Source organism: Rhinolophus ferrumequinum, chromosome 8 (genome assembly GCF_004115265.2).
Source record: "Rhinolophus ferrumequinum isolate MPI-CBG mRhiFer1 chromosome 8, mRhiFer1_v1.p, whole genome shotgun sequence".
In the NCBI taxonomy this organism is placed as follows: domain Eukaryota; kingdom Metazoa; phylum Chordata; class Mammalia; order Chiroptera; family Rhinolophidae; genus Rhinolophus; species Rhinolophus ferrumequinum.
Genome location: NC_046291.1, coordinates 6,228,033 through 6,253,194, shown reverse-complemented (window position 1 = coordinate 6,253,194; position 25,162 = coordinate 6,228,033). Strand labels below are relative to the sequence as shown.

The 25,162-nt window shown below is 57.5% G+C and overlaps 3 protein-coding genes across 3 annotated transcripts; all 3 read left to right on the top strand.

Moving 5' to 3' along the window:
* Nucleotides 1-266: 266 nt before the first annotated feature.
* PRSS56 (serine protease 56) lies at nt 267-5,398 on the top strand. The gene is given in 14 exon segments (XM_033112289.1): nt 267-366; nt 927-1,127; nt 1,488-1,541; nt 1,655-1,844; nt 2,171-2,226; nt 2,229-2,269; nt 2,364-2,523; nt 2,759-2,901; nt 3,168-3,330; nt 3,510-3,686; nt 3,771-3,935; nt 4,010-4,072; nt 4,428-4,534; nt 4,921-5,398. Coding segments are annotated over 14 exon segments (1,869 nt in total). The 3' UTR covers nt 5,170-5,398.
* A 404-nt stretch (nt 5,399-5,802) lies between these two features.
* On the top strand, nt 5,803-14,584 carry CHRND (cholinergic receptor nicotinic delta subunit). The gene is made up of 13 exons (XM_033111479.1): nt 5,803-6,002; nt 6,290-6,432; nt 6,872-6,916; nt 7,434-7,543; nt 7,715-7,870; nt 8,083-8,192; nt 8,953-9,153; nt 10,312-10,423; nt 10,514-10,628; nt 11,449-11,653; nt 11,743-11,861; nt 12,762-12,982; nt 14,248-14,584. The coding sequence occupies exons 1-12, from the start codon at nt 5,951-5,953 to the stop codon at nt 12,942-12,944; spliced, it is 1,551 nt and encodes a 516-aa protein (XP_032967370.1). The 5' UTR covers nt 5,803-5,950; the 3' UTR covers nt 12,945-12,982; nt 14,248-14,584.
* Nucleotides 14,585-18,393: 3,809 nt separating this feature from the next.
* On the top strand, nt 18,394-23,439 carry CHRNG (cholinergic receptor nicotinic gamma subunit). The gene is made up of 12 exons (XM_033112451.1): nt 18,394-18,463; nt 18,660-18,799; nt 19,060-19,104; nt 19,268-19,377; nt 19,644-19,799; nt 20,469-20,566; nt 20,889-21,089; nt 21,235-21,349; nt 21,553-21,667; nt 22,343-22,559; nt 22,770-22,903; nt 23,187-23,439. The coding sequence occupies exons 1-12, from the start codon at nt 18,409-18,411 to the stop codon at nt 23,352-23,354; spliced, it is 1,554 nt and encodes a 517-aa protein (XP_032968342.1). The 5' UTR covers nt 18,394-18,408; the 3' UTR covers nt 23,355-23,439.
* The last annotated feature ends 1,723 nt before the right edge of the window (nt 23,440-25,162 follow it).

Here is a 25,162-nt window from a genome sequence, read left to right as displayed (position 1 = left end):
CCCCAACCCTGGCCCCCTCCCATGTACCCCCCTCCCTGTCTGTCCTCTATATAGCCCCTCAAGCTCCATTCCTCTGTGGGCTCCTGGAGTTAAGGGCCAGGTGAGGGACGACCAAGGGAAGTGGGTAACTTTGATGTCAGATGGTTTGAAGAATGAGATTTCAGTACCCAGGGACAGAAAGGCAGCCGGAGGCTGGCACCACAGGATATGTGCCTGGAAGGTGGACCCTGAGGGGGAAAGAGGACAAGTTCGGTGCCCTGGCCACCATGCTGCTGGCTGTACTGCTGGTACTACTGCCTCTCCAAGACCCACGGTCTGCCCAGGGGCACCCACTGTACATGCGCCTGCCGCCCAGCACCCTGCAAGGTGAGCCCATGCTGGTCTGAAGGAGCGGCCGAGGTGGGAGGATCAGAGAGGAAGGAAGTGGGTCCCAGACAGGGGAGCATGAACTTGCCACCTCCATTCACAAGGACCTTTTGCTCCTGCCCACCCTGCCAGGAGAAGGGGCCAGGAACCTAGACACAGGTAGGAGAGGGAGGGGGAGGATGAGGATGGAAAGGGAAGGGGAGCCAGCAAGGGTGTGCGTTAGGGAAGTGTCAGGGTTTAGTGGAAGGAAAGGGACCAGAGCAGCATCTCCTTGGTTCTCTGGGTCCAAAGCTGGGTGATCCAACCATAGTCATTTTGTGTCAATAAGTCTGAGTTCTGTGATGTCTGTATCTTCAGGGTGCTGTTTTTCCTTCAAGGTGTTTAAGGAAACACCCTTTTCAAAGATTCCAGCCCAGCTCAGTTGAATTACAGAGACATCTTGGGCTGAGGCTTCAGAACCATCCCCTGAGTTCTGGGTCCTGGAGTCCTGGGGTTCTCTCTCCTCCCATTCTGGCCCAGTGCTCCAGGAGCCCAGCCTGCTTCCCTGTGGGCCTTCCAAGGTGGGGTTCGGGGCTGCAGCAAGGAGGACAACTTTGCAAGACTTGTGCTGCATGTCCTAGCAGCTCTGTCAGCCCAAGGGACGAAGGCCTTGCAGGCTGCCCAGAAGAGTGCCCAGTGGGCAGTAAATCTAGTGGCGATGGAGATCCAGCACAGATTGCGTGAGTGCCGAGGTTGTGCCAACCACACCACCCCGTGTTCTGGTGAGCTTGTGCTGACTGCTCTGGGCCCCTTCTCCTGTCCACGGCATCCCCTCCCTTCGGACTTGACTCCTTGGAGACAGAGACTGGGTGGGGCTGCAAGCAAGACAACGCTTATGAAGGTCCCTCCCAGTGGAAAGGGCATGCCAGGCCCAGGGCACAGCTGGTGCAAGGGCAGAGGGCAGGAGCAGTCTGGGCACTTGGTGAACAGTGAGAAGTTTATGGCTGCCGCCACAGACCTGGACTGCTAAGGGCAGTGGTAAGAGAAAGGGAGCCCAGGGGAAAGAGAGGGCACAGGACCAGCTCGGGGTGGAGGAAGGGTGGGAGGGTGGCAGTGAAGCTCAAAAGTCTGTTTCTCAGCAGGACCTTGGCATCTTAGGCCTCAAGCCGCCTTCCTCCAGGACCCAGCTGAGCCAGGTGAGGCTGAAAAGTTTCAAGGGGACAGGACTGAGAGCAGGTGGACCCTGGGGAGGCCTCGATGGTGCGGACGGCCAGGACTTTTCCCTCGTGACAGCGCATCGCCTTTCCAGGGCCCTGTGGCGAGAGGCTCCCGAGCACCGTCAATGTGACACAGGCCCAAGGCCGCATTATGGGGGGCAGCGCGGCACCGCCTGGGGCCTGGCCCTGGCTGGTGAGGCTGCAACTCAGCGGGCAGCCTCTGTGCGGCGGCGTCCTGGTGGAGGCGTCCTGGGTGCTCACCGCCGCACACTGCTTCGCGGGGTAGGTCCGGCTCCCAGCCCCCTGACCAGCCCGAGTCTCCAACTTGGGGTCCGACTCCTCCCAAATCATTGAATGACACGAACGAGGGCTGGTCTCTGCTGCCCCCTGGCGGCGGCAGCCCGCTGTCGGGCGCCCCAGCCTCAAGGCGCCGGCGCCGCGAAGCCAGGGTGCGGATCTCTAGGGGCGCACCGCCCGTCTCCCTGCCCCCAGGCGGGAAAACAGTCAGGCGTGCGAGATCACTGGGTGGTGCCCGTGGGCGGAGAGTAGAGTCTCCAGGGAAACTGCTACACCCTTGCCCCGGGTATCACCCACCGCTCATCACCCAGAGCCCCGAACGCGCTTCTATGGACGGTGAAGCTGGCCGAGGGGCCATCGGGGGAACACCGGAGGAGGTGCCGGTGAATCGCATCTTGCCCCACCCTAAGGTGAGAGGGCAGCCCCCAGGCCCGCAGAGCTGGGAACAGCACCTCCACCCCCACCCCAGGCCTCGTTGACACTGCGCGGTCACTCTCTCCCTAGTTTGACCCGCGGACCTTCCACAGTGACCTTGCCCTGGTGCAACTGTGGACACCGGTGAGCCCCGCAGGGGCGGCGCGCCCCGTGTGCCTCCCCCAAGGGCCCCAAGAGCCCCCCGCCGGCACCACCTGCGCCATCGCGGGCTGGGGGGCCTTCTTCGAAGGTATGGGCAGCGCCGGGGAACCGCCCTTGTGCGTAGGAAGAATGGGGACAAGGGTGATGATGGAGTTTGGGTAGGCGGGAGTGTAAAGACTTGGATCTACTACGCCCAGCTGTGTTCACAAAATGCTGCCGGATCTTGCAAAAGGGGAGCAATCAAGGAGGGTAATGGGAGGGAGGACCCTCAAAGCGGGGCCTCGGCCCTCCAGGCCCGAGCCCGCTCCACCGCTTTCCTGTAGATGGGCCTGCGGCTGAGGCGGTGAGAGAGGCCCACGTGCCGCTGCTCAGCGCCGACACCTGCCGAAGGGCGCTGGGGCCTGGGCTGCGCCCCAGCACCATGCTCTGCGCCGGTTATCTGTCCGGGGGCATCGACTCATGCCAGGTATGCGCCCCGATTGATGGGGGGGGGGTCGCTGTGTGGGCCGCTCCCCAGTGGGGGGACAGCCTACTTTCCTTCTACAGTCAGGCTGTCACCCAATTTCTCTGAGTCTCTATGTCCTCAAGGCTAAAATGGGTACGAGAGCGGTAACCCCAGTGGAGCTCAGAGCTGCTTTAGCTGTCAGGTGTAAGACTGGCATATGCGTGTGTGGGGACGGGGGTGGGGGGGTGTCGATGCAGTGTGTTCTCTCTTGGCTCGCGTCCCCGCAGGGTGATTCTGGAGGCCCTCTGACCTGTTCTGAGACTGGCCCCCGCCCCAGGGAGGTCCTGTACGGAGTCACCTCATGGGGGGACGGATGCGGGAAGCCAGGGAAGCCCGGGGTCTACACCCGTGTGGCGGTGTTCAGGGACTGGCTCCAGGAGCAGATGAGCGGTGAGCCTCCTCAGCCGTGTTCCGCCGACACCTCAGGACACGCCCAATTCCGTTTCCATCACGCCCCGCCCTCCAACCCCCTTCTGCGTCGGGAAAGCCGGTCTCCCAACCCAACAGGGAGGGCTTCGGGGGCTAGTGCCCCAAACGCGGGGTGAACTGGCGCTTGCCGCTCCCCGCAGCGGCCCCCTCCAACCGCGAGCCCAGCTGCAGGGAGCTTCTGGCCTGGGACCCTCCGGAAAAGCCGCCGGCAGACGCCGCCACGCCCTGCGCTTTCTACGCCCATCTGTGCCCGGGACCCGAGGGTGCCTGTGCGCCCCTGGCGCACAAGCAGTGCCTGCAGCGCCGGCGGCGATGCGGTCAGTCTCTTTCCCGGGGCTGGGCCGGGGGCAGGAGGCCTGGCCCACGTCTGACCGCCGCTCGCACCCCTGTCCTATTCGCAGAGTTGCGCTCGCTGGCGCACACCCTGCTGGAGCTGCTGCGGGGCGCCCAGGAGTCGTTCGGCCCGCGCCCGGGGATGCGGCGCCTCGCCTCAGTCCTGGCTCGCCCCACTCTGTCGCCCCGGGAGCCTCCCAGGCACCCCGCCCGCGAGCAGCGGCTGCACGCAGGTACCCTGGGCTCTCGCAGCCCCGGCCCCACCACTGCGCCGCAGTAGCGTTCCGCTAATTTTGCATTTCCCCAGGATCCTGGGCTGCAGGTGCGCGGTTCCGGAAGCGAAGGCCTGAGCCACTCGGGGACGCTTACGGTAATGATGCCCGCTGCCGGCCATCGCCAACGGAGTCGGCCTAGGGCTGGCCCAAGCCGGGAGGGGAGGGCATTCTCCTGGGATCTGCACCGGGAAGCAGTTACGCCGTGGGGTAAGGGGCAGATGCGCTCTCCCCCTCCGCTAACGCAGGGGGATGACTCTTGGGGGCTACTTGTGGCTTTGGGCCCTCATCAGTGTCAGGAAATGCTCGACTTTGTGCTATCACTTAACCTCTCTGAGCCACGGTTTCCCCATGAGAAGTCGGCCCCCTGGGAGGTGGTCCTGAGCTGGTGGGAACCCAGCCCAACTCTGCTGGTGTCAGTTCTGTTATTCCTGGGCCTCTCCCTTCCTGCAGGCTGCCCTGGGCTGGAGTCCCTGCAGCACAAGTTGGCTACCCTCCAGGACACCCATGCCTGGATCCTACAGGTCCCCTTGGAGGGCCTGGTCATGAACTTTCAGGAGGTATGTCCCCAGGCTTCCCAGACTCCTTCACAGTGGCTACAGAAGGCGGTCCTGGATCAGCCCTGATTGGTAGGGGGACAGAAGGGCCACCCTCCCCAGCAGGAGGGAGGACCTTTCCCCCAGCAGCTTGGGAGGAAAGTGGAGAGTCCAGGGAGAAGGGGGTGGGGAGGGCAGCTGCGTGTGAGCTGGGGTGCTTTGTGGGTTCTTGGTGTGGTAGGGAGGGGGAAGTGTGAGTGGAGGGGTTTTTGGGGTGTCCGAGTACACAGAAAGTGTGCAGGGTTTGGGGGGTGAGAAAGGGGGATGGGTCTGGGTGAGAGTTTTGGGGGCCAGGAGGAGAGGACCAAGAGTGGGGTTGTGGGCCCCTGAGCACCCTCCTGCCTCTGCAGGTCCTGGCGGATCTGGGCTCCAAGACGATAACGGGGCTGTTCGGAGCCTGGGTTCGGGCAGGCGTGGGAGGCCAGCGCGTTGCCTTCAGCGGCCTGGTGGGCCTGGAGCCGGCCACATTGGCTCGAAGCCTTCCCCGGTTGCTGGTGCAGGCCCTGCAGTCCTTCCGCTTGGCTGCTCAGGCTGAGGCAGAGCCAGAGAGAGCCCGGATGGGTGTGAGGCAGGGCAGGGGGCTGGGAGAGGAGGAGTAACACCCACCTGGCCTTCTGGTTTCCCCAGCCAGGTGGCCATTAGCCATGTCTGGGCCCCCAGCCCCTGGTCAGGACCTACTGCTCCTCGGGACTGGGAGGGTTCAGGGAGCCTGATGATAAACTGTCACTACCACAGGTGGCTGGGTGTGTGGGGTAGGACAGGGTCCTGGGCTCCATAGGTTTTCCTAGATGCGCCATCAGAAAAGCACAGTTGCTTTAATAAACGTTATTAATGATCTATGGAGACAACTCTGGAGCTTTCTTGGGATGGGAACTGGGTGGGTAGACATTAGCTCTCTGGGAGTAGGGCCTGTGCAGGGCCCCGCCTCCAGGAGCTCTTGACAGAGGTCACAGAGACACTGGAGAGGGCCTGCTAAGCCACCGTCTGAGCTGGCCTGTCTGCCTCCCAAGAAATGGCGGCAGCTGACCTGCCCGTCACCACTCCGCTATCCATGGCTGACCAGCACTATCCCCAGTGTCCAGTGCCATCACCCAGCCCTCACCCCCACCACTAGCGCTAGTGGTGGGGAGTCCAAGCCTGGGATCTTTGCCTCATGTCCTTGGGTTTCCTCCCGCGGGCCGGTCCCTGTCCCCACCCCCTCGTCACCTGCCCCTGGTTCTCTACCCAGCAGCAGAGTCTAGAGGTATCAGATTGCGTTTCCGGCTGCCTGTTCCTTTTGCCCCTCCCTGCCCCACTCTGCACCTGTCCCTCTGCCACCCACCCACATTTTCCAGCCTGTGGACTGGAGGGACAGACGCAAGACCTAGTTGGAGGGACCGGATGGCGGGGCCTGTGTTAACGCTGGGGCTGCTGGCCACCCTGGTCATTTGTGGTAAGACTGGACATCACCCCACCCTGAGGGGTCCCTCAGGATGTCCCCCGGGGTCCCCCACTGCATGGTCCTCCGCATTCCTCCTACATGGTACTCCCTCCCCTAGCCTCAGGCCCCCTTCCCACTCCCGCTGCCAGTTCTCCCTGGAGGGCCCCGACAACCAGGGCCCCACTTTGGAGAGTGGTTTGATCTCCCTGCTCAGCCTAGCCCCACAGCCCAGCAGGACCTCAGGGAACCTTCCTTCCTGGACCCCGGCCCAGGACCCATCCCTGTCCCTGTCCCCCCAGGCAGCTGGGGCCTGAACGAGGAGGAGCGACTAATCCGGCACCTGTTTGGGAAGGGCTACAATAAGGAGGTCCGGCCTGCAGCGAACAAAGAGGAGAGCATGGACATCTCACTGGCCCTCACCCTCTCCAACCTCATCTCCCTGGTGAGAGGCCCCTCCGTGGCTAGGCTGGGGACTGGAGGCCAGGGTCAGCTTCCTCAAGGCCTAGCTGTCTTCCAGACTGGGATGGCCATGGAGGAAGCTCAAGGCCCAGGCTGGCCTAAGGTAGCTCCTCTCCTAGGAAGTGTGCTCTGGCCTTTCTCTGTGTCCCATGCTGCCCCAGGCCTCAGGCTAAGGCCCCTTCCCCTCCAGCTGAAGTTCTGGGGTGCCCCCCATATCACACCCATGACACATTTCAGAGGCCATGTGCCCCCCCCAACTCCCTGCTCTGCCTACCCAGTCCTGAGTGCTTGGGGCAGCAGTCTGGTTGGACCAGTTGCCATGGCTTCTCCTGGGTGGATGCTGGGAGGAGGTGCCTGGTGAATGTGTGCATGTGAAAGAATGATGCAGGCCCCTGGGGGACAGTGCTCCTGTTTGATTACAGAAAGAAGTTGAGGAGACCCTCACCACCAACGTGTGGATTGAGCACGTAAGAACACCCCACTGAGAGCTGGGGGCTGAGGGTGCAGGACCCAGGCTCCCCTGTGCCGACTTCTGCTTGGGGATCCCCAGCTTGCTCAGACACTGTCCTCCAGGAGGGGCTGGTTCCTGCCTACAGAGAAAACCCAGGCCCAGCTGCCCTCCCCCGAGCTAGTGCAGCCGCCAGCCCAGACAGAGCCTTTGGATGGATTAGTTCCTTCATCTGGGGGGAAATTGTCACAGTATCCTGATTTTATTAGAAGACACTCCCCGCCACCTGTCAGAGGTTTATGATATAGACATAAGTCTTCTGCATCCATCATGGAAACAGTGCTCCCTTAGTTGTGCAGTTTACATCCTACACAGCTGTACATGACAGACCTGCGCCCCCACTCTATACCCACCTTCCCCAAGCCTCTTTTGCCACAGCCCTAGACCCTGTCCTGTTTTCCCTCAGGGAAACTGGGAGGAGTGAGGGAGCCCAGGCCGCAGCAGAGCCCACTGCTGACATTCCTTTCAGCTTCTAGGGCTGGATAGACAACCGGCTTCAGTGGGATGAGAAAGAATTTGGGAACATCAGCGTCCTGCGCCTGCCTTCTGACATGCTGTGGCTCCCAGACATTGTGCTGGAGAATAAGTTGAGCCGCAGCCCTCTCTGGCTTCCCCTTGTCACTCTGCCTCCCTTCCTTAAGCATCTGAGCCTCCCCCTCCAGCCCCACGCTTCTCACTGCCCTCCCTCCTCCGCCTCCCCCAACCATGCCAGTCACACTGGCTGGTGCTCACTGTGGCCCTTGTCCTTGTCCCCCAGCAATGATGGCTTCTTCCAGATTTCCTACTCCTGCAACGTGCTGGTCTATTCTTCAGGCGATGTGTACTGGCTGCCGCCCGCCATCTTCCGCTCTTCTTGCCCCATCTCCGTCACCTACTTCCCCTTCGACTGGCAGAACTGCTCTCTCAAGTTCAGGTGCATCCTCTTCTCCAGTCACCCCTCCCTCCAGGGTACCCTGCCAGGGGCCGAGGGAGGTGAGTGAAGCAACCTCGGGCAGAGACCCCTGCTCTGCCCTGATTAGAGCTCCCCTCCCTCACAACGGCCCCTGAACCTCCTGTGCCAGCCTTCCCCCATCAGTAGCCCCAGCCAGTGGCTGAAGACCACCCTCTGCCCACTGCCCTCTCCAGTTCACTCAAGTACACGGCCAAGGAGATCACCCTGAACCTGAAGCAGGAAGAAGAAGATGGCCGCTTCTACCCCGTGGAGTGGATTATCATTGACCCCGAGGGCTTCACAGGTGCTGGGAGCAGCCGTTGGTGGGTGGGCAGACACTCTCCCATGGATACACACTTCCCATACATTCACGCTTCCTGACACAATCCAGTACATTGAAAGGAAAAGAGGGCCAACTGGGGCCATTGTGTCTCAAAGCCCGAGACAGCCGGGCACCAGTGCCCCACCCCCGGCACCTGCCGAGACCAGAAGACCCTCTGGGTCTGAGCAGGATCCCTGGGGACAAATGTGGCCAACAAATGAGGGCGGTGGTTAGCCTTCCTGTCCCGGGAGAGGCCAGGGGTGTGGTTGGGGCTTCAGCTGTCATCCTGATAGGATGTATGTCACTCCCTCCCAAAGCCCCCACCCCCTATCTGTGACCAGGCTCAGCCTGGAACCCACTGCTCACCCTGTCCATTCAGAGAAGACCGACATCCTGCTGGTCCCAATGCTAGTACATCGCAGGTTGGGGGTGGGGGTTAGTCTCACTGCTTTGTTATCCCCAAGACCCCTTATTTGAATCAAATGTGGTCTCAGCTTCTATTTTTCCCAAGGGGGAAAAAAATCAATCCCAGAGGAGAATATCCCCCTTGTAGATTGAAACCTCTATCTCAATCCCCAAGGAAAGACCCACAAACAGAACCTGTGCCTCCCCACCAGGGCCCCACAGACAGACCTGGCTGTGCCTTGGGTGGTTCACTCTCCCAGCCCCTTGTCCTGCCCTGAGGCGCCCCTTAGCCCCCGTGCCCTGCCTGACCCTCAAAACATCCATCTGCTGCCCTCAGAGAACGGGGAGTGGGAGATAGTGCACCGGCCGGCCAAGGTCAACGTGGACCCCAGCATCCCGCTGGACCGTCCCGGCCGCCAGGACGTCACCTTCTACCTCATCATTCGCCGCAAGCCCCTCTTCTACATCATCAACATCCTCGTGCCTTGTGTACTCATCTCCTTCATGATCAACCTGGTCTTCTACCTGCCCGCCGACTGTGAGCCTCAGCCCGGCCCCGCCTCCGGGCAGCCTCCCCCTCCCCGAGGGCAGCCCCTGCTCAGCCCCTCACTTCTTCCTGGCAGCCACCTAGGGGGCACCACCCCTGGGGCTTCCTGCCCAGGGTCCAGCGTGAGGGGCATGTTGCCAGCCAGGGGGAGGGCTCTGTGACCCTACCACATCTCCCAAATGGACAGGGCCCCTGGGGGTCTCATCTCTCTTGGACCCCACTTCTGCCTCTCACGACAGGCTTCCCAAGACCCTAGCTCTGCCAGAGCAGAGATCAGGTCTGTCGTGGTCACCATGTGTGACCGTGGGCCTGGCACACAGGAGGCCATCACCTGTTGAGTCTGTGGGTGGATAACAGGATCTCTAGGAAGCCAGGTAGTGGACGCATGCATCTACACATACCTGGTTCTAGAAAGGCACGTGTCATCTCTGCTCACTTGGCTCTAGAATGTTTACTATGAGCAGGGCACAGCGACTCCCAGAACAAATGCCATCCAGCCCCTGCCCCTGGTAGACAGGGTAGAAATTACAGGACCGGGAGCATGACCTGGGGGTGGTGGGCAGGGGCAAGGTTTCTTGGAAGAGGCGGTGCTTGAGCTGGAGACAGTTTGAGAGGGACATTGCAGATAGAACAGAGGCACTGGGACAGGGCCACGGGCCTGTGACCACATCAGCCTCTGCCAAGTGTATTCAGGAATTCAGGTGGGAAGAGCAGGGCAGTGCCGGGCTGGGGTCTTTGAGTGAAGTACTGGGAGCTGGGGTGTTATTCTGGTGCCGGGAGCTGTCTGTGCAGGCAGGGACATGCAGAGCTGTAATTTAGGAAGGCTGAGTGGCGAAGGATTGGCTAATGATAATAGCTGGTGTTGGCTGAGTGACAACACTTTACCCAGTGCCAGGAGGAGTGACAACCTTAACACTCTCATCTGGTAGTCACAACACTTAACAGTTGAGAAAACTGAGGCACAGAGAGGTTAGGCTACTTGCCCAAGGTCACTCAGCCAGTAAGTGTCAGAACCGGGATTTGAACCCGGTAGCTCTAGCATCATAGCCCATGACGTTAATAGGCTCATGGTATTGCGAACAAGTAGTGTGGGGCCCACAGTGGGACCCTCTGGGACCAGAGGTCACAGCTGAGTGCGGGCTCCCCCAGGTGGCGAGAAGACATCAATGGCCATCTCGGTGCTCCTGGCACAGTCTGTCTTCCTGCTGCTCATCTCCAAGAGGCTGCCGCCCACGTCGATGGCAATCCCCCTCATTGGCAAGTGAGTGACGCCGCGCCCCGCATTCACCTGCCAGTCCCCACGTCTCCCTGCCACCCCGTCATGAGCTTCAGGCTGAGTGTGTGCCCACAGGTTCCTGCTCTTCGGTATGGTACTGGTGACCATGGTCGTGGTGATCTGTGTCATCGTGCTCAACATCCACTTCCGCACCCCCAGCACCCATGTGCTGTCCGAGGGGGTCAAGAAGGTGAGCTGTCAGGAGCCAAAGCTAGAAATTGTCCGCACGCCCCTCTCCAGGAACCCGGGTGAAAATACTGCGATATCGTCCTGTGGGGGAGTGCAACAGTACCACCGGCTGCTCCACACGCCGCCAGCGTAATGTTACGTGAAAGAAGCCAGGCACCACAGACTGCAATTTCCTTTCTATGAAGTTCAGGGACAGGCAAAACCAATCTTTAGTGATACAAGTCAGGATGGTGGTTACCTCTGGGGGGTGGGGAGAGGGTACTGATGTGGGGAGGCATGACCGAACCTTTTTGGGATGTTTAATATCCGGGTGGTGTTTATACAGTTTGGTGCATCTGCAAAAAGTCATCTAGCTATGCTTAAGATTTGCTCATTCTATTGTATGTTTGTTATACCTTGATTAAAAAGAAGGTGAGGACGGTGGGGGCATGATGCCCAGGAGAGGGCTGTCCTTCCTCTCGGCCACTATGGGGACCACATGGCTGTTCTGGGACTGCTGAGGGTGGGTTAGAAACATTTCTGGTCTTTAAGCATTTGCAGAAGAGAACTCAGGATTTGGGGCATTTTTCTTACTCTTTTGTTTTTCATATGTAATTTATTGTCAACAAATGAATTCTACTCTGTGCTGAGAGTAATCAGGGAGAACTGAAAGCAACCTAAGTGTCCACCAGTAGGGGATTAGTGGGGGGGGCGGGGATAATGACAGCATCAGGCTGGGGAGCATTTTGTGGTGGCCAGGAATGGAGTCACAGACATTTGGATGTGTGAAGGTGACCCATGTTGGTTAAATGGCTTTCCTGTGTCCCCCTGACCTGCTACAGCTCTTCCTAGAGACCCTACCCAAGCTCCTACACATGTCCCGCCCGGCAGAGGATGGGCCCAGCCCCAGGACCCTGGTCCGGAGGAGCAGCTCCCTGGGCTACATCTCCAAGGCTGAGGAGTACTTCTCGCTCAAATCCCGAAGTGACCTCATGTTCGAGAAGCAGTCAGAGCGGCATGGGCTGGCCCGACGCCTCACCACTGCACGTGGGTCCTCAGTGGCTTAGGGTTTGGCCCAGCCCCGGGAGGTGGCGTGGGGGAAGACCTCATGCCCACCTCTGGTTTGGTACCCACAGGCCGGCCCCCAGCAGTCTCTGAGCAGGCCCAGCAGGAGCTCTTCAGTGAGCTGAAGCCAGCCGTGGATGGGGCCAACTTCATTGTCAACCACATGAGGGATCAGAACCGTTACAGTGAGGTGAGTAGCCACAAGGCTGCCAGGTACAGGTGTTCAAGTAGTGCACTGATCAAGTGTGTCCTATCTTAGGGGGGCACACTTCCCCTCCGAGACACACACCAATTGAGGTGGAGTTCCCAGTGGGTACAGAGTCCAGGCTCCCCAGACAGGGGGCGCCCCTGCCTAGAACTCCATAGCAGCACACTGGACCTGGCACACACTCAGGTATATACACAGACACACAGCTCCACCCCGTCGGGGGCACACCCTGACATCCCTTAGGGTCCCTTCTTTCTCTCAGCCGCCAATCATTTTCTATCCCTGCCCAACTCCAAGCCTGATACTCCAGACACAGCCAGATATAGGCAGCCTTCTAGGATTGTTCAGTAGTCTATAACTTTCTAAAATTCTCTCTTGAGAAAGAGGCACCTTTTCCCACTTCACAAATGGGCTACCGTGTTTCCCCAAAAATAAGACTGGGTCTCATATTAATTTTTGCTCCAAAAGACACATTAGGGTGTATTTTCAGCGGATGTCTTATTTTTTCATGTACAACAATCTACATTTATTCAAATACAGTCATGTCCTCTTCTTCTGGAACATCGCCATAACATACTAAATGTGTCTGTCTGGCTGACAATCTTAACTGGGGCTTATTTTCGGGGTAGGTATTATTTAGGGGGAAACACGGTAGCAGGAGCACTGAATGGCTGGGAGGGAAGCTGTGGCCCTGCTCTCGGTCTCCTAGACAGACAGAATGACCGGCTCTGCCTGTGGCTGGAGGGGGAAAATGCAAGCCAGAGGCAGCCCCTACAGATATGCCAAAGCCATGCCTGTCACTGAGCCCAGCTTGAGGTGCAGGTCTTGTGGTCTGAGGGCCCTCTTCACCCCACTCTTTTTGCTGCCCCACTCTGTCCCCAGGAGAAGGACTGTTGGAGCCAGGTGGCCTGCACAGTGGACCGACTCTGCCTGTTTGTGGTGACGCCCATCATGGTGGTGGGCACGGCCTGGATCTTCCTGCAGGGCGCCTACAACCAGCCTCCACCTCAGCCTTTCCCCGGGGACCCCTTCTCCTACCTGGAGCAGGATAAGCGCTTCATCTAGAGTGGGCCTGCCCTGCCAGGCCTGGCCCAGCTCTCAGGGTAGCTTTGGGTGGGGCTTTTGGCCTGAAAGGGATGGGCCTTGGGGGGTTGCTGGGGAGGGGAGGGTAGCCATGTGGACAAGGGTGTCTGAGAAAGGACAAGCTTTTCCTGGGGAAGCCAACTCCTGGCCCTGAAACTTGAGCCCCGTTGGTCCTGTGAGGCTGAGGCGGAGACGAGCTGAGCTTTCCAGCCTCACAAGGAAGGGAGACCGAGGAAGGGAGGTGATGTCCTCAACAATGATTCCTTTGCAAATAAAGACAGGACCACTTGAGAAGGCTTGAGAGTGGACATTGGCTGGGGGGTGGGGCAGAAAGATTTGGGAAGAGGCAGGGGGTTGGCGCAGGGACCAGGGAGGATGCCACTCAAGCTGGCCTTTTGGGACCCCTCTGTGAGAAAGACAGAGGCCTCTTTTTGCCCCCCCTCCCCCACGTATGGCTAGAGCAGGTGGGATCCTGTGCCTTCCACGTCCTGGTTCCTCTAGCCACTCTCCTCCTGTCAACCCCTCAGTCTTGGGCTTCTGAGGCCCCACCTGGAGCTGAGGTTGGGGGCGCCTCTCTCTCCAGGCCCCTTAGGGAAGGAAACTTTGGCAGGGGTGGGAGCACCAGGGCTGCAGAAAGGCTTTTCCAGCCCTTTTTGTCTTGACCACTCTGTCGGGGTCTTTCTGGGAAGCTGAGGACTGGGGTGGAAGGGTTGGACCCAGCGCCCACAGAGGCCAGAGGTCAGCCCATCCACCTCAGCTCACATGCACCAACCTAGAGCCCCAGAACTCGGCCCTCCCCTAGGAGTGTCCTCTCTTGGGCACCTAGTCCTCCTGCCCAAAGTAGGGTTACCAGACAAGATTTGGGACATACTTACACTAAAAAATAATTCATGTTTATCTGAAATTCAAATTTAACTGGGCATCCTATATATTTATTTGCTATATCTGACAACTCTACCCCAAAGGGAGCCCCTGCCAATCTTGAGAGCCAAAGGCTGAGAATACAGGAGCTGGGAGATAAGGTTCTATGAGGTACCCCACCTTTGGGATGGCCCCTGTGGTCCCCACCTCCTGGTATTCATACCCTATGTAGTGCCCTCCACACCATACCAGGATTGGTCTGTGTGACCAATACAATGAGGCAGAAGTGATGTTATGTCACTTCCAAAATTAGGTTATAAAAGACATTTCTCTCTCTCTCTCTCTCTCTCTCTCTCTCTCTCTCTCTCTCTCTCTCTCTCTCTCATTCTCACTCTCATTCTCGCTCTCACTTTGGGGAAGCCAGCTGGCATGATGAACACTCTATGGAGAGTCCCACAAGTTAAGGAACTGAAGCCTCCTGCCAACAAGTACATGAGTGAACTTGGAAGTGGGTTCTCCAGCCCCAGTGGGGCCTTCAGATGAGATCGCAGCCCCATGACAGCCCCTGAGTCAGAACCACTCAGCTGAACTGCTCCTGGATTCCTGACCCCCAGAAACTGTGGGAGATAATAAATATGTGTTATTTAAGAGACAAAGTTTTGGGGTAGTTTATAGCAGTGTGAGCTTGGATGAGCCACTCCTCATCTCTTGGCTTCAGTTTTCTCATCTGTAAAATGAGCATAAAATAAGTCTCATAGACATAGACAATAGTTTAGTGGTTACCAGGGGGTGGGGGTGGGGTTCTAGAAGAGGGTAAACGGGGTGAAATATATGGTGATGGAAGGAGAACTGACTCTGGGTAGTGAGCACATAATGTGATAGATATATAGATGATGTATTACAGAATTGTACACCTGAAATCTATGTAACTTTACTAACAATTGTCACCCAACAAACTTTAATAAAAATATAAGTAAGTCCCGTTCATGGGGTGTTGTGAAAATCGCACTGCTAGTTGGCTTGAAGGTACTTACATGTGTTATGCAAATTTAAGGGGTAGATTGTGTTTTATTTTATTTTATTTTCTAACCTCATTCCTCATCTGTGGGCCTCAGTCAGGGAGGATGGGGCTGTGACGAGGGTCTCCTACGTCTGAGCCTGGCGTGGTGACTGAGACAGGACTGGAGCAGGCATAGGAGGCCCACTGATTCACATCCTGGAGTACAGGCATCAGGTCGTCACCGCTCAACCCATTTCCCGCAGAGGGAGTCGATGACCTCATGAGCTCAGGTGGGCAGAAGGTGACATGTTTAGCTTTTCCATGGAACTGAGGGAAAAAGACCAAAACTGACCCCTACTTACTTTTGCCTTCCAATAGGAATCCTCCACAAATTCAAGGTACAATTTTTAAAAATTATTTATTTTTTCAGTTACAGTTGACAGTATTATTTTATCTTAGTGTCAGGTGTACAGCATAGTGGTTTGACATTTGTATAATTCATGCAGTGATCCCCCGTCTAGTCTACCACCCACCTGGGACTATACATAGTTGTTGCAAAATCATTGACTATATTCCCTATGCTGTGCTTTACATCCCCATGACTATTTTGTAACTACCAATTTGTATTTCTTAATCACTTCAGCTTTTCCACCCAGCTCCCCAACCCCTCTTCCCTCTGGCAATTAAGATACAAATTTTTCATTTTTCCCCTTTGAATAGAAAAGCTAGCTTGGACTTACACCCGTCAGATAAGCAGGAAGCCCAGACCAATTCTAGGAGGGTCCCTGTCCCCTGCCCAGAGACGAAAGGGAGCCTGGATTACAGATCCCGCGGCCATTGTTGTTGCTACTCTCTGCCACACGGTGGTACTGTTGGCAGCCGGTCTTACACAATCCAAAAGTAAAGGCCCTGCTCAGGTGGCTGTGAGCCTTCCAGAAAAGACAACCCCGAAAGGTCACACCCCACTAAAAGTGTGTCTTGTGTAGGGACCCAGAGTCACAGTGGGTCCTCCAACAGTACCCACTCGCCCAGCACTCTAGCCCTAGTGTGCTGTCAGGACTGGTCCACTCTCTGGGTGATATGGAACTCTTATCTCCTTCCCTCCACAAGAAGTCACACTTACAAGGGTCGGCTTTCTGTGAAAGCAGGGGTGTCCCTACACACTCTCCCCAAGCCCACAGGGCTACCCACCTTCTTTCAAAGGGCAATTAATCCATTAAGATTGCATTGGGCTGCAAGGAACAGAAAATCCCAAGGTTTAAACAAAAAGGTTTCCTCTTTCTCACAGAATAAGAATTGTGAGGGAGTGGTTGCAACATTGGGTCAGCTGTCCCATGAAGCTATTAGGGACCCAGGCTTGTTGTACCAGGTTGCAAGCTGACTGCCACAGCTCCACACTTTACATCTACGTTCAAGACAGGAAAGAAGCAGCCATTTCTGATCCCTTTTATTAGAAAGCAAAAGCTTTCCCCTGAAGCCCTTCAGCCCCTTGACCAACTTCTGCAGACATCCTTTGGTCAAGATGTTATCATATGGCCACCCCTATCTGCAAGGGAGCCTGGGAAACGAGCATTTCACTTTTCCAGCCTCTAGAGTAGAAGGTGGTGATGGAGGAATTGTTGTTAGATTACAGATAATGCCTACAGAAGATTTTCTCTTAATGGGTCCCATACCTACCCCTTAACCTTTCCAGGGCAGAAACCAGCACTTCTCAAAGACAATGCACCTTCCTGAGAACCAGGGAGTTTTCTCAGTCTCTCTCCAAGAGCAGAGAGGAGAGAACACAGGAGCTGAAATCTTCATACGTAGGGAGGTGGCGTAATTCACATCAGAGGGAAGTCAGTCTCCATAATCTTCTTCTTCTCTCCCAGACACTTGTGGGAAACGGAAAGAGGAAAATCAGAAATGTTGAAGCATCAGCTGGACCATCTTTGCCTGGGTGGTCCTGAGGAAGGGGATGGAGAAATGTGGCCCATTATTTAGCAGAAGCCATTAATGATCTTTGGCAAAGGGTGGTCTTGGAGGGGAGTGGACGGGGGAAGAGATACGCTCTGCAAAATGGATGAGAGAGTTGAGTCTGGAGGCACCAGAGGGCAAAGTGAGGAGAGGGGCCACTGGCTGTGTAAACCCCAGAGAAAGTCAGTTAGATGTGTAGTGAGATCAAAGCTTGGGGTGGAGGAGGGTGTCAAGAAAACCTGAGTGTGGGGTCTGGCAGACGAGCCACCCACAAGGTAACATAGTGAAAGCAGATGACCAGGAAAGCAGCTGCCAGCACGACAGCCTCCCCTTCCCCCTAAGTCCTGATGAACACAGGAGGAATTTGTGGCCTTCCTGCAAGGGGCTGGGATCCGAGCCAACTTCACTTCGATTTCCAAGGACAGGGCATGTTGGCTGATTTCCGGTTAACTAACACACTGAAATGCCACAGGCATCATTCATTTATGGGTTGAGGGACATGTCCTCAAATGGTGCTTTCTTCCAGCCCTCAGAGGCATTCGCCATCCTAGGCCCCGGGAGCCGAAGGGTGGGTGTCACAGATTGGGAACCTGTGCTTTCTGTCTTGCCCATGAACTGGGCCATGCTGACCTGTCTGCTGGGAATAGATGATCAGAAGACAGGTGGCCTGAGCCTGTGGTCACGGCTATTGGCTCCTATGTCAGCCTCAGCCCCATTCTTCCCCTGACCACAATCCATCAAAGAGAATGGTGCTTGTTTCCCAGCCCTTCTGGTTCTCCTTCTCTCGGGGGGCCACAGTCTCAACCTCATGGATTCAAGTGATCAGCTTAGGTGTATCCCGGGTGCCCCAGTCTAGTGCTGTGCCTGCCACGTGCTGGGAACTCCGTAAGTCTGTGGATGATTTCATAAATACTGAGGCCCCAAGGAGGCGCCCCTATTCAGAGGCTGTCCTATTCACAACAGCCCTGAGTTCCAGATCTTTCTCAGCCTTCCTTCCTACAAAGCTTACCAGGCTGGGACCCATGCCTCAGAAACAGGGAGGACCCTGACCTGGCACCCTAATTTGTGTTAAGATGTCAAAGCCTGGGGGACACGATGCGTTTTTCTTGTGGGCATTTTACCCTCCAGTGTCTTGGCCCAGTGGAGTGACCCATGAAGACGTCAAGCTGATAGGAGGGGTTTGGTGTCCTCAACCATGTCACAGAGAAACTCAGGTCCAAACATACCTAACCAAAAGCCTTCACACCTCCCCAAATCCTGACCCGCTGGAGGGAGCAGGAGGGAGCCTTCCTCAGCACTCTACCTCCTCTCTCCCACATCCTCAGCTCCCCAGCTGGACCACGAATGGAGGGCTGGGCCCACTGAGTCTGAGTGGAGACGGAAGCTGGACCCTGTGTGTTGGGACAGACAGGGCTCCTCGGCCCCTCCTCTGCTCAGGTAACCTGAGCCTGGCATTGTGTTCATCCTGGAACAGCTGACAGTGCTGTGGTCAGACAGCTGGTGGGGCTGGGCCGGCTTGGCAGGGCTGGCTGGGGTGGGAGTGTGGGCGGTTACATGAGACACAGAGTCTACATCTCAGACCTGGGGAGCTGCCGTCCCACCCCTGTCACTGTGGAGAGCTGTGGCACCATGCACAGGGGTCAGGGGCAGCTGTTCCTCCTGCCACTGCTGGCTATCTGCCTGGGTGTGGACACAGGGGGCTGGGGGCGTGGGGAAGCCTGGAGCAGGGGTCCAAGGCCTTAGGGTGTGGAGGGCTTGCGGGGCTACTGGAGCCTGCCTCCAACCCCAGCTCCCTGCCTTTCCATGTCACATCCTCCCACGGCCTCCCTCTTTTTCTGCCCCAAAGCCCCTGCACCCTGGCTCACGACTGTCTGTTGCAGGAGCCCAGGGCCGGAACCAGGAAGAGCGTCTGCTGGCAGACCTGATGCACGACTACAACCCCCACCTGCGGCCTGCCCAGCGTGATTCGGACGTCGTCAACGTCAGCCTGAAGCTCACCCTCACAAACCTCATCTCCCTGGTGAGCCACAGCCCTGTAGGAGGGCGAGGGAGTAGGGGGCCAGGGCACAAGGGCCTGGGACCTGCTGCGGAGACGGAGACAGAGGAGCTGCTCCAGCAGCCAAGGGGGGGAGGGCCCCACAGGGAGACGCCAAGGTGCTGAAACACTCCCATGGAGGCTTCCCAGGAGGCTGGGGTCCTGTGGGACCCAACAGTGGCCTGTAGGGATTAACATCTGGGGAGGGCAGTGAGAGGGCCTTATCCGTCGGTCTGCACCTCCAGAACGAGAGAGAGGAGGCCCTCACCACCAACGTTTGGATAGAGATGGTAAGAGACCACTCTGCCAGCCTCTTTCCCTCTATCAGGACATCTACCCTGGGGCCCAAGACCTGTTCCCTCCCTCCCCGCCTTTTCTGTCCCCCCTGGGCTGGGTTCCTATTCTTGGGGGGGGCATCACAGAGCAGGGGCCTGGCGATCCTGCTCCCTGCAGCAGTGGTGTGACTATCGCCTTCGCTGGGACCCACGAGACTACGAAGGCGTGTGGGTCCTGAGGGTGCCCTCCACCATGGTGTGGCGGCCAGATGTCGTGCTGGAGAACAAGTGAGGAGGGGCACACGCAGCGTGGGGGACGAAAGGACATAAGGGCAGAGCACAGTGGGACAGGAGCCTGGCGGAGTGGGAGTGGCAGGGGTTGCTGGGGGCGGGACATGGTTCCTGTGTCCAGGTGGAGGTCAGGCAGAGGCATGGCCCCTGGGAGAGGTTGGTGTCCCAGACGCCATCCACACAGAGCAGAGGGCTGGCGGGTGTCAGGTGTGCCGGGCGTGTGAGGGCGTGAACCTCAGACTCACGGTCTGGTCTATGTGCAGTGTGGATGGCGTGTTCGAGGTGGCTCTGTACTGCAATGTGCTTGTGTCTCCTGACGGTTGTGTCTACTGGCTGCCGCCCGCCATCTTCCGCTCCTCCTGCCCCGTCTCCGTCACCTACTTCCCCTTCGACTGGCAGAACTGCTCCCTCATCTTCCAGTGAGGCCATTTACTGGGGAGAGGGGGCATTTAGGGAGCTGCCCTGAGAGGGGCTCTGGCAGGGTGGGGGACATGTGGCTTCTGGCTGGGGCCCTGGCTCTATCTCCTGGGACCTCTGTGCCCATCTCACGCCGGGACACCTGAACACAGTCTGCTCACTCCTCCAACTTCACTGCCTCAGTTTCCCTGACTGTGCACCAAAGGGAGACATGACTGTTTCTCAGTTTTCTCATCCATAAATGTGAGAAGGGGGGTCTGGGTGAGGGTCTTCCCTAGTTTAGAGGAGCAGTCTTTTCACAGGGAGAACTTGAAGATAAACCCTCCTCAGTAAACAGACTCCAGAGCTACAGACGAGATTTCCTCTGTTCTGACCACTGGTCCCTCCTGCCCCTGAGGCCCCGAGAACACATAGTGGCCCCGGGCCCTTAGATACCAGGCGCCAGCACTGAGCCTCAGCCTCCTGGCCCTTCCACTCAAACTTCCCCAGATCCCAAAGAGCTGCCAGGTCCCCCTTCCTCTTGCTGCCAGGTTTTGAGGAGAACTCAGAAATTCTTGGCTGCACTTTTTGCGGCAAAACTGCCCCCAGTGGCCCTCAGATGACCGTCTAGTGTGACCTCATGGGTGGGTCCACACCACTCCGATTTATCCTCTTTCCTCCCCATCTACTAGATCCCAGACCTACAGCACCAACGAGATCAATTTGCAGCTGAGCCAGGAAGAGGGTCAGACCATTGAGTGGATTTTCATTGACCCCGAGGCTTTCACAGGTAACCTCCACCCAGGACCCCGACTGGGCCTGGCTGGGGGCGCAGGGCAAGACCAAGTTCATGGCCTTTCCCATATGACTCAAAATGAAAGCTACATTAAACCATAAATATGTTTTTGTAAGGCCCAACGAAGTTCTGATTTGCCCCGTGATAATGACTCCAATTTTGGAGGAAGGGGGCTAAGTGTACAATGTCCCACACTGTTTCTGTGCCTCCAGGGCAATCTTTCGGGCACACGCTGGCCACTCTGCAGCTGGGTCACTCAGGCTGCAGGGGTCTGCCCAGCACACTCCCTGTGCCCACCATGCCCTGCCGCCCACAGAGAACGGGGAGTGGGCCATCCGGCACCGGCCGGCCAAGATGCTACTGGACAGGGCGGCGCCGGCCGAGGAGGCGGGTCACCAGAAGGTGGTCTTCTACCTGCTCATCCAGCGCAAGCCCCTGTTCTATGTCATCAACACCATTGCGCCCTGTGTACTCATCTCGTCTGTCGCCATCCTCATCTACTTCCTTCCTGCCAAGGGTACCTGAAGCCTGAGGGAGGGGTGCCAGGGCCTGGGCCGGCAGCACCGGGAGCAGCTGGGAGGGCACAGAAGGCACCAGGGGCGGGGGCGGTGCCCCATAGCAGGGACACAGCCCTGCTCTGAGGGCCTGTCTGTCACGGGCAGCGGGCGGCCAGAAGTGTACCGTCGCCATCAATGTGCTCCTGGCCCAGACCGTCTTCCTCTTCCTTGTGGCCAAGAAGGTGCCCGAGACCTCCCAGGCAGTGCCACTCATCAGCAAGTAAGCCTGGTCCTCACGCCAGCAGCCCACCTCTTGCTCTCCCTTCTTGGGCACTACCTTCCTGTGACCCTGCCCCCACCATTCTCCATACCAGCGCCTCCCCCCAAGGGCTCTGGATGGAGCAGCTGCTAAGGGTGGGAGTGGTGTCTGGGGCTGCAGTGCCCGAGGGCCAGCCCTGCCCGCTGCCTACCCCACCCGGGCAGGTACCTGACCTTCCTCCTGGTGGTGACCATCCTCATTGTGGTGAATGCTGTGGTCGTGCTCAACGTGTCATTGCGGTCCCCCCACACACACTCCATGGCCCGCCGGGTCCGCCAGGCAAGGCCCCTCCCTGCCTGCTCCAGCATCTTCCTGCCTAGTTCACTCCCATGCACCTTCCTCTGCACCCCTGTCCCTACTCACATTCCTCACCTGCCACATTTAGCAGCAAATCTGCCCTGCGTGTATCTTGAGGCATGTGCACAAATGGATTAATAGTAACACTGAGTGTTAACCAACTAACTGGCAGGCATATTACGCATACTAACTTATTTAATCGCCATACAACCTCTATGCAGTGGGTATTAGTATCATCTCCATGTTACAGATGAGGAAACAGAGAGGTTAAGTAGCTTACCCAAGGTCACACAGCTAGAAAGTAGAGGACACAGCATTCTGGCTCCAGAGCCTGTGTGATCTGCAGCCAACCTGTAGTCATTAGCTGGAGCCCTTGTCACAAATGCAGATTTCCAGGTCCCCCACCATATTCTGGGCTAGAATAGCAGGAGTGGGGCCCAGGAACCGGTGCTTGGAATAAGTGTCCTGGTGATTCTGATGTGCACAAAAATTTGAGGACCCGGCCTCAACGCCTGGCACAGAACGGCTGAGCTGGATGAGCACAATGTGCTGCCCTCAGCATGCTCTGGCAGCATGAGCCCTTCATGCCACCTTCACCTTCTGCTCTGAAGCCCAGCCTGGCTGCCAAGCTAAGCCACCCAGACATCCCCTCTCCAGGTGTTCCTGCGACTCCTGCCCCAGCTGCTGCGGATGCACGTTCGCCCACTGGCCCCAGCGGCTGTGCAGGACGCTCGGCCCCGGCTGCAGAACGGCTCCTCCACTGGGTGGCCAATCCCCGGTGGGGAGGAGGCGGCTCTCTGCCTGCCTCGCAGTGAAGTCCTCTTCCGGCAGCGGCAGCGCAATGGGCTGGTGAGGGCAGCACTGGAGAAACTAGGTGAGGCAGAGTGTGACACTGGGGACACTCTTCCCCAGGGACTCCATACAGGGGAGGCTGCCTGTTGGCCAAAGCAACAGGCACTGCAAATGAGTGTTGGGCAAGCATCCAGGTTGGGGAGAGAAGGGGTGGGGTCCCTAAGGAGAGGCTACCTTCTCTGCTTGTTTCTCCTCCATTCTACTCCCAAACTTCACCCTGTCATCTCATTAGAGAAAGGCCCGGAGCCAGGGCAGAGCCAGGAGTTGTATGGCAGCCTGAAGCAGGCTGCCCCAGCCATCCAGGCCTGTGTGGACGCCTGCAACTTCATTGCCCGTGCCCGACGCCAGCAGAGTCACTTTGACAGTGTAAGCTAGTCTGGGGTGGGAAGGATGATTGAGTATTTGGTGAGGGCTTGGCCCTGACATTGGGGCAGGATGAATGGAGTGGTCATGGTAGGGCAGCGGGATAGAAAAATAGAATTGGGAGTGGGGAGGGGATCATGAAAGAAGTCAGGTTGAGGTCTGGAAGTAGGCGAGAAGGGCCGAAGGAAATGGAGAATGGAGGCTTGCTGGGGGCCAAGGATGGCTCAGGGAGCCAGGGAAGGCTTGGTGCCACGGCGGGTCATCCCACCTTGCCTCCCACCTGCAGGGCAATGAGGAGTGGTTCCTGGTGGGACGCGTGCTGGACCGTGTCTGCTTCCTGGCCATGCTCTCCCTCTTCGTCTGCGGCACTGCTGGCATCTTCCTCATGGCCCACTACAACCGGGTGCCCGCCCTGCCATTCCCTGGAGACCCCCGCCCCTACCTGCCTGACTGAGCCAACCAATTGCTGTGAGCCATGTGGAGTCTTATCAGCTTTGTTCTTCTGCTGAGGTCATGAGCGTGCTCTTTGGGAAGCGCCTGTCAGGGCCATGGAAGCCAAACAGCACTGAGAAAAGCTGTAGAAATAAAGAGACAGAGCTGGAGTCCTGGAGTGGTTGGGGATGGGCCGAGGGCAGGATGTGCTGTGGGGGTCAGCATCCGTGTGACAGTGGCTAGCTAATCTTGGCACTCCCCTCACTTCAGTGATGCATTATCAGCTCCCATGATTTTTGAAGCCCTGACAACTGTTTTGCATGATGCCCCCAACTAGGTAAGGTCCTGTCCCTCCAGGCCTGGGCCTCCCTTCCTTTTTATGAGTTCCTGAAGGAGGGGAGTCAAGAGAAATGTGAAGAATAGCAGCCAAGGCTCTCAAAGGAAGAGCAACAGCCCACTCCAGCTGCCATCTCCCTCCCTCCACTCCAGCTGCACCAGTGACCTTCCTGTTCATTGATCACAAAAGATTTCATGAGTTTTATTATCTTTTTTCATTGTTAAGATAAGAGCTTCTCACAGCATCATGGAAAAGCAAGAGTCACTATATCCCCAAATTTCAGACTGGCAAATTGGGGCCCAGAATAAGAGGGGCTTCCCAGAACACTGGTGGCTAAATAAGGTTTGGAGTCCAGAATGACCAATTCTGACCCAATCTTAGACACTCTAAGATTCCACAGCCTGGAAAACAGACCTCTCTTCCTTCTCTTCTCAAAGGCCGGGGAATTTGCACTGGTCCCACAGGATGGTTAAGGAAGAGCTAGGTAGGAAGGCTGGGAGTTGACAGGGAACTGCTGGGCTCTGCCTTCAGACAGGAGACACTGACCAGCCTCCCTGTACCCCGCTTGGGAAACGATGGCCAGCTGACCGCCTTCCTGGGGGAGAGGGAAGACACTGGTTGGAGAGTACAGGTGGGGTCAGAGTTGTTGGTGACAACAGGGTAAACTTTGGCAAGTCATTTGTGCTCCCTGAGCCTGCTTTCTCGTCTGTAACTAAGGGCACAGATATCAGCTCCTATCTGCCTTCATCACAGGATCAAAGGCACCTGGTGAAGGTGATTCAAAACTGTAAAAGTGACATAGAAAGACCTGAGGATGGGATGTTGTTGGGGGAAGGGAAGATCCCGGAAATAACCCCCCTCTCCCAAGTTCAGGGTGGCTGACTTTGGGGCTCAGTCACCAGCAGGTTCATGTCCTTCACTCCGTTGTGTGCCCCGTGCACCCGCTGTGTGTTTGGAGCAGAGACTTTTATCCAGGAGGCAATTTGATGATGGTGGGACCCGCTCTGGTTCTGTTAGCCTCTTACGAGCTTTGTCACCTGGGATGAATGTCTCAACCTCTCTGACTGCTTCAGAGGGCGGAGCTCATTAGCTCTGTAGCTCTTGGCACAAGTGAGCGATGATTAACAGTAACTACCACTTGTAGAGGGTTATCATGTCCAGCGCCTGACATTGATTATCCGGTTAAATCTACACGTCCACCTGAAGAGGCAGGTACTATATAGTACATAGTATCCCCAGTATCAAAGCGGAAACTGCCCGGGGGAGGTAAGCGAGTCCAGGATCGTTCAGCCCGCCCTGGGGACGGAGTCTGGCTCGGCACCACGCTGAGCCCAAAGGCCGCGCGGTCAGCAGCGCGGCGCAGCCTCTTTCTCGGGGGCTGCCACCGGACGGGAACGCTTCCTGGGAGCCGCGGGGCGGCTGGGCAGGCGGGGAGCCGACGGGGACAGAGCCGCTGCCGGCGGCCGCCTCCGCGCAGCCGCCCTGGGCAGGAG

Excerpts from the sequence above, each read along its gene's own strand:
- CHRNG (XM_033112451.1), top strand. The coding sequence starts at position 18,409 with ATGCACAGGGGTCAGGGGCAGCTGTTCCTCCTGCCACTGCTGGCTATC. Across the intron at positions 18,800-19,059 it reads TCACAAACCTCATCTCCCTG|AACGAGAGAGAGGAGGCCCT; the intron begins GTGAGCCACAGC and ends CTGCACCTCCAG. Across the intron at positions 22,560-22,769 it reads GGCAGCACTGGAGAAACTAG|AGAAAGGCCCGGAGCCAGGG; the intron begins GTGAGGCAGAGT and ends TCATCTCATTAG.
- CHRND (XM_033111479.1), top strand. The coding sequence starts at position 5,951 with ATGGCGGGGCCTGTGTTAACGCTGGGGCTGCTGGCCACCCTGGTCATT. Across the intron at positions 7,544-7,714 it reads GACATTGTGCTGGAGAATAA|CAATGATGGCTTCTTCCAGA; the intron begins GTTGAGCCGCAG and ends CTTGTCCCCCAG. Across the intron at positions 8,193-8,952 it reads TGACCCCGAGGGCTTCACAG|AGAACGGGGAGTGGGAGATA; the intron begins GTGCTGGGAGCA and ends TGCTGCCCTCAG.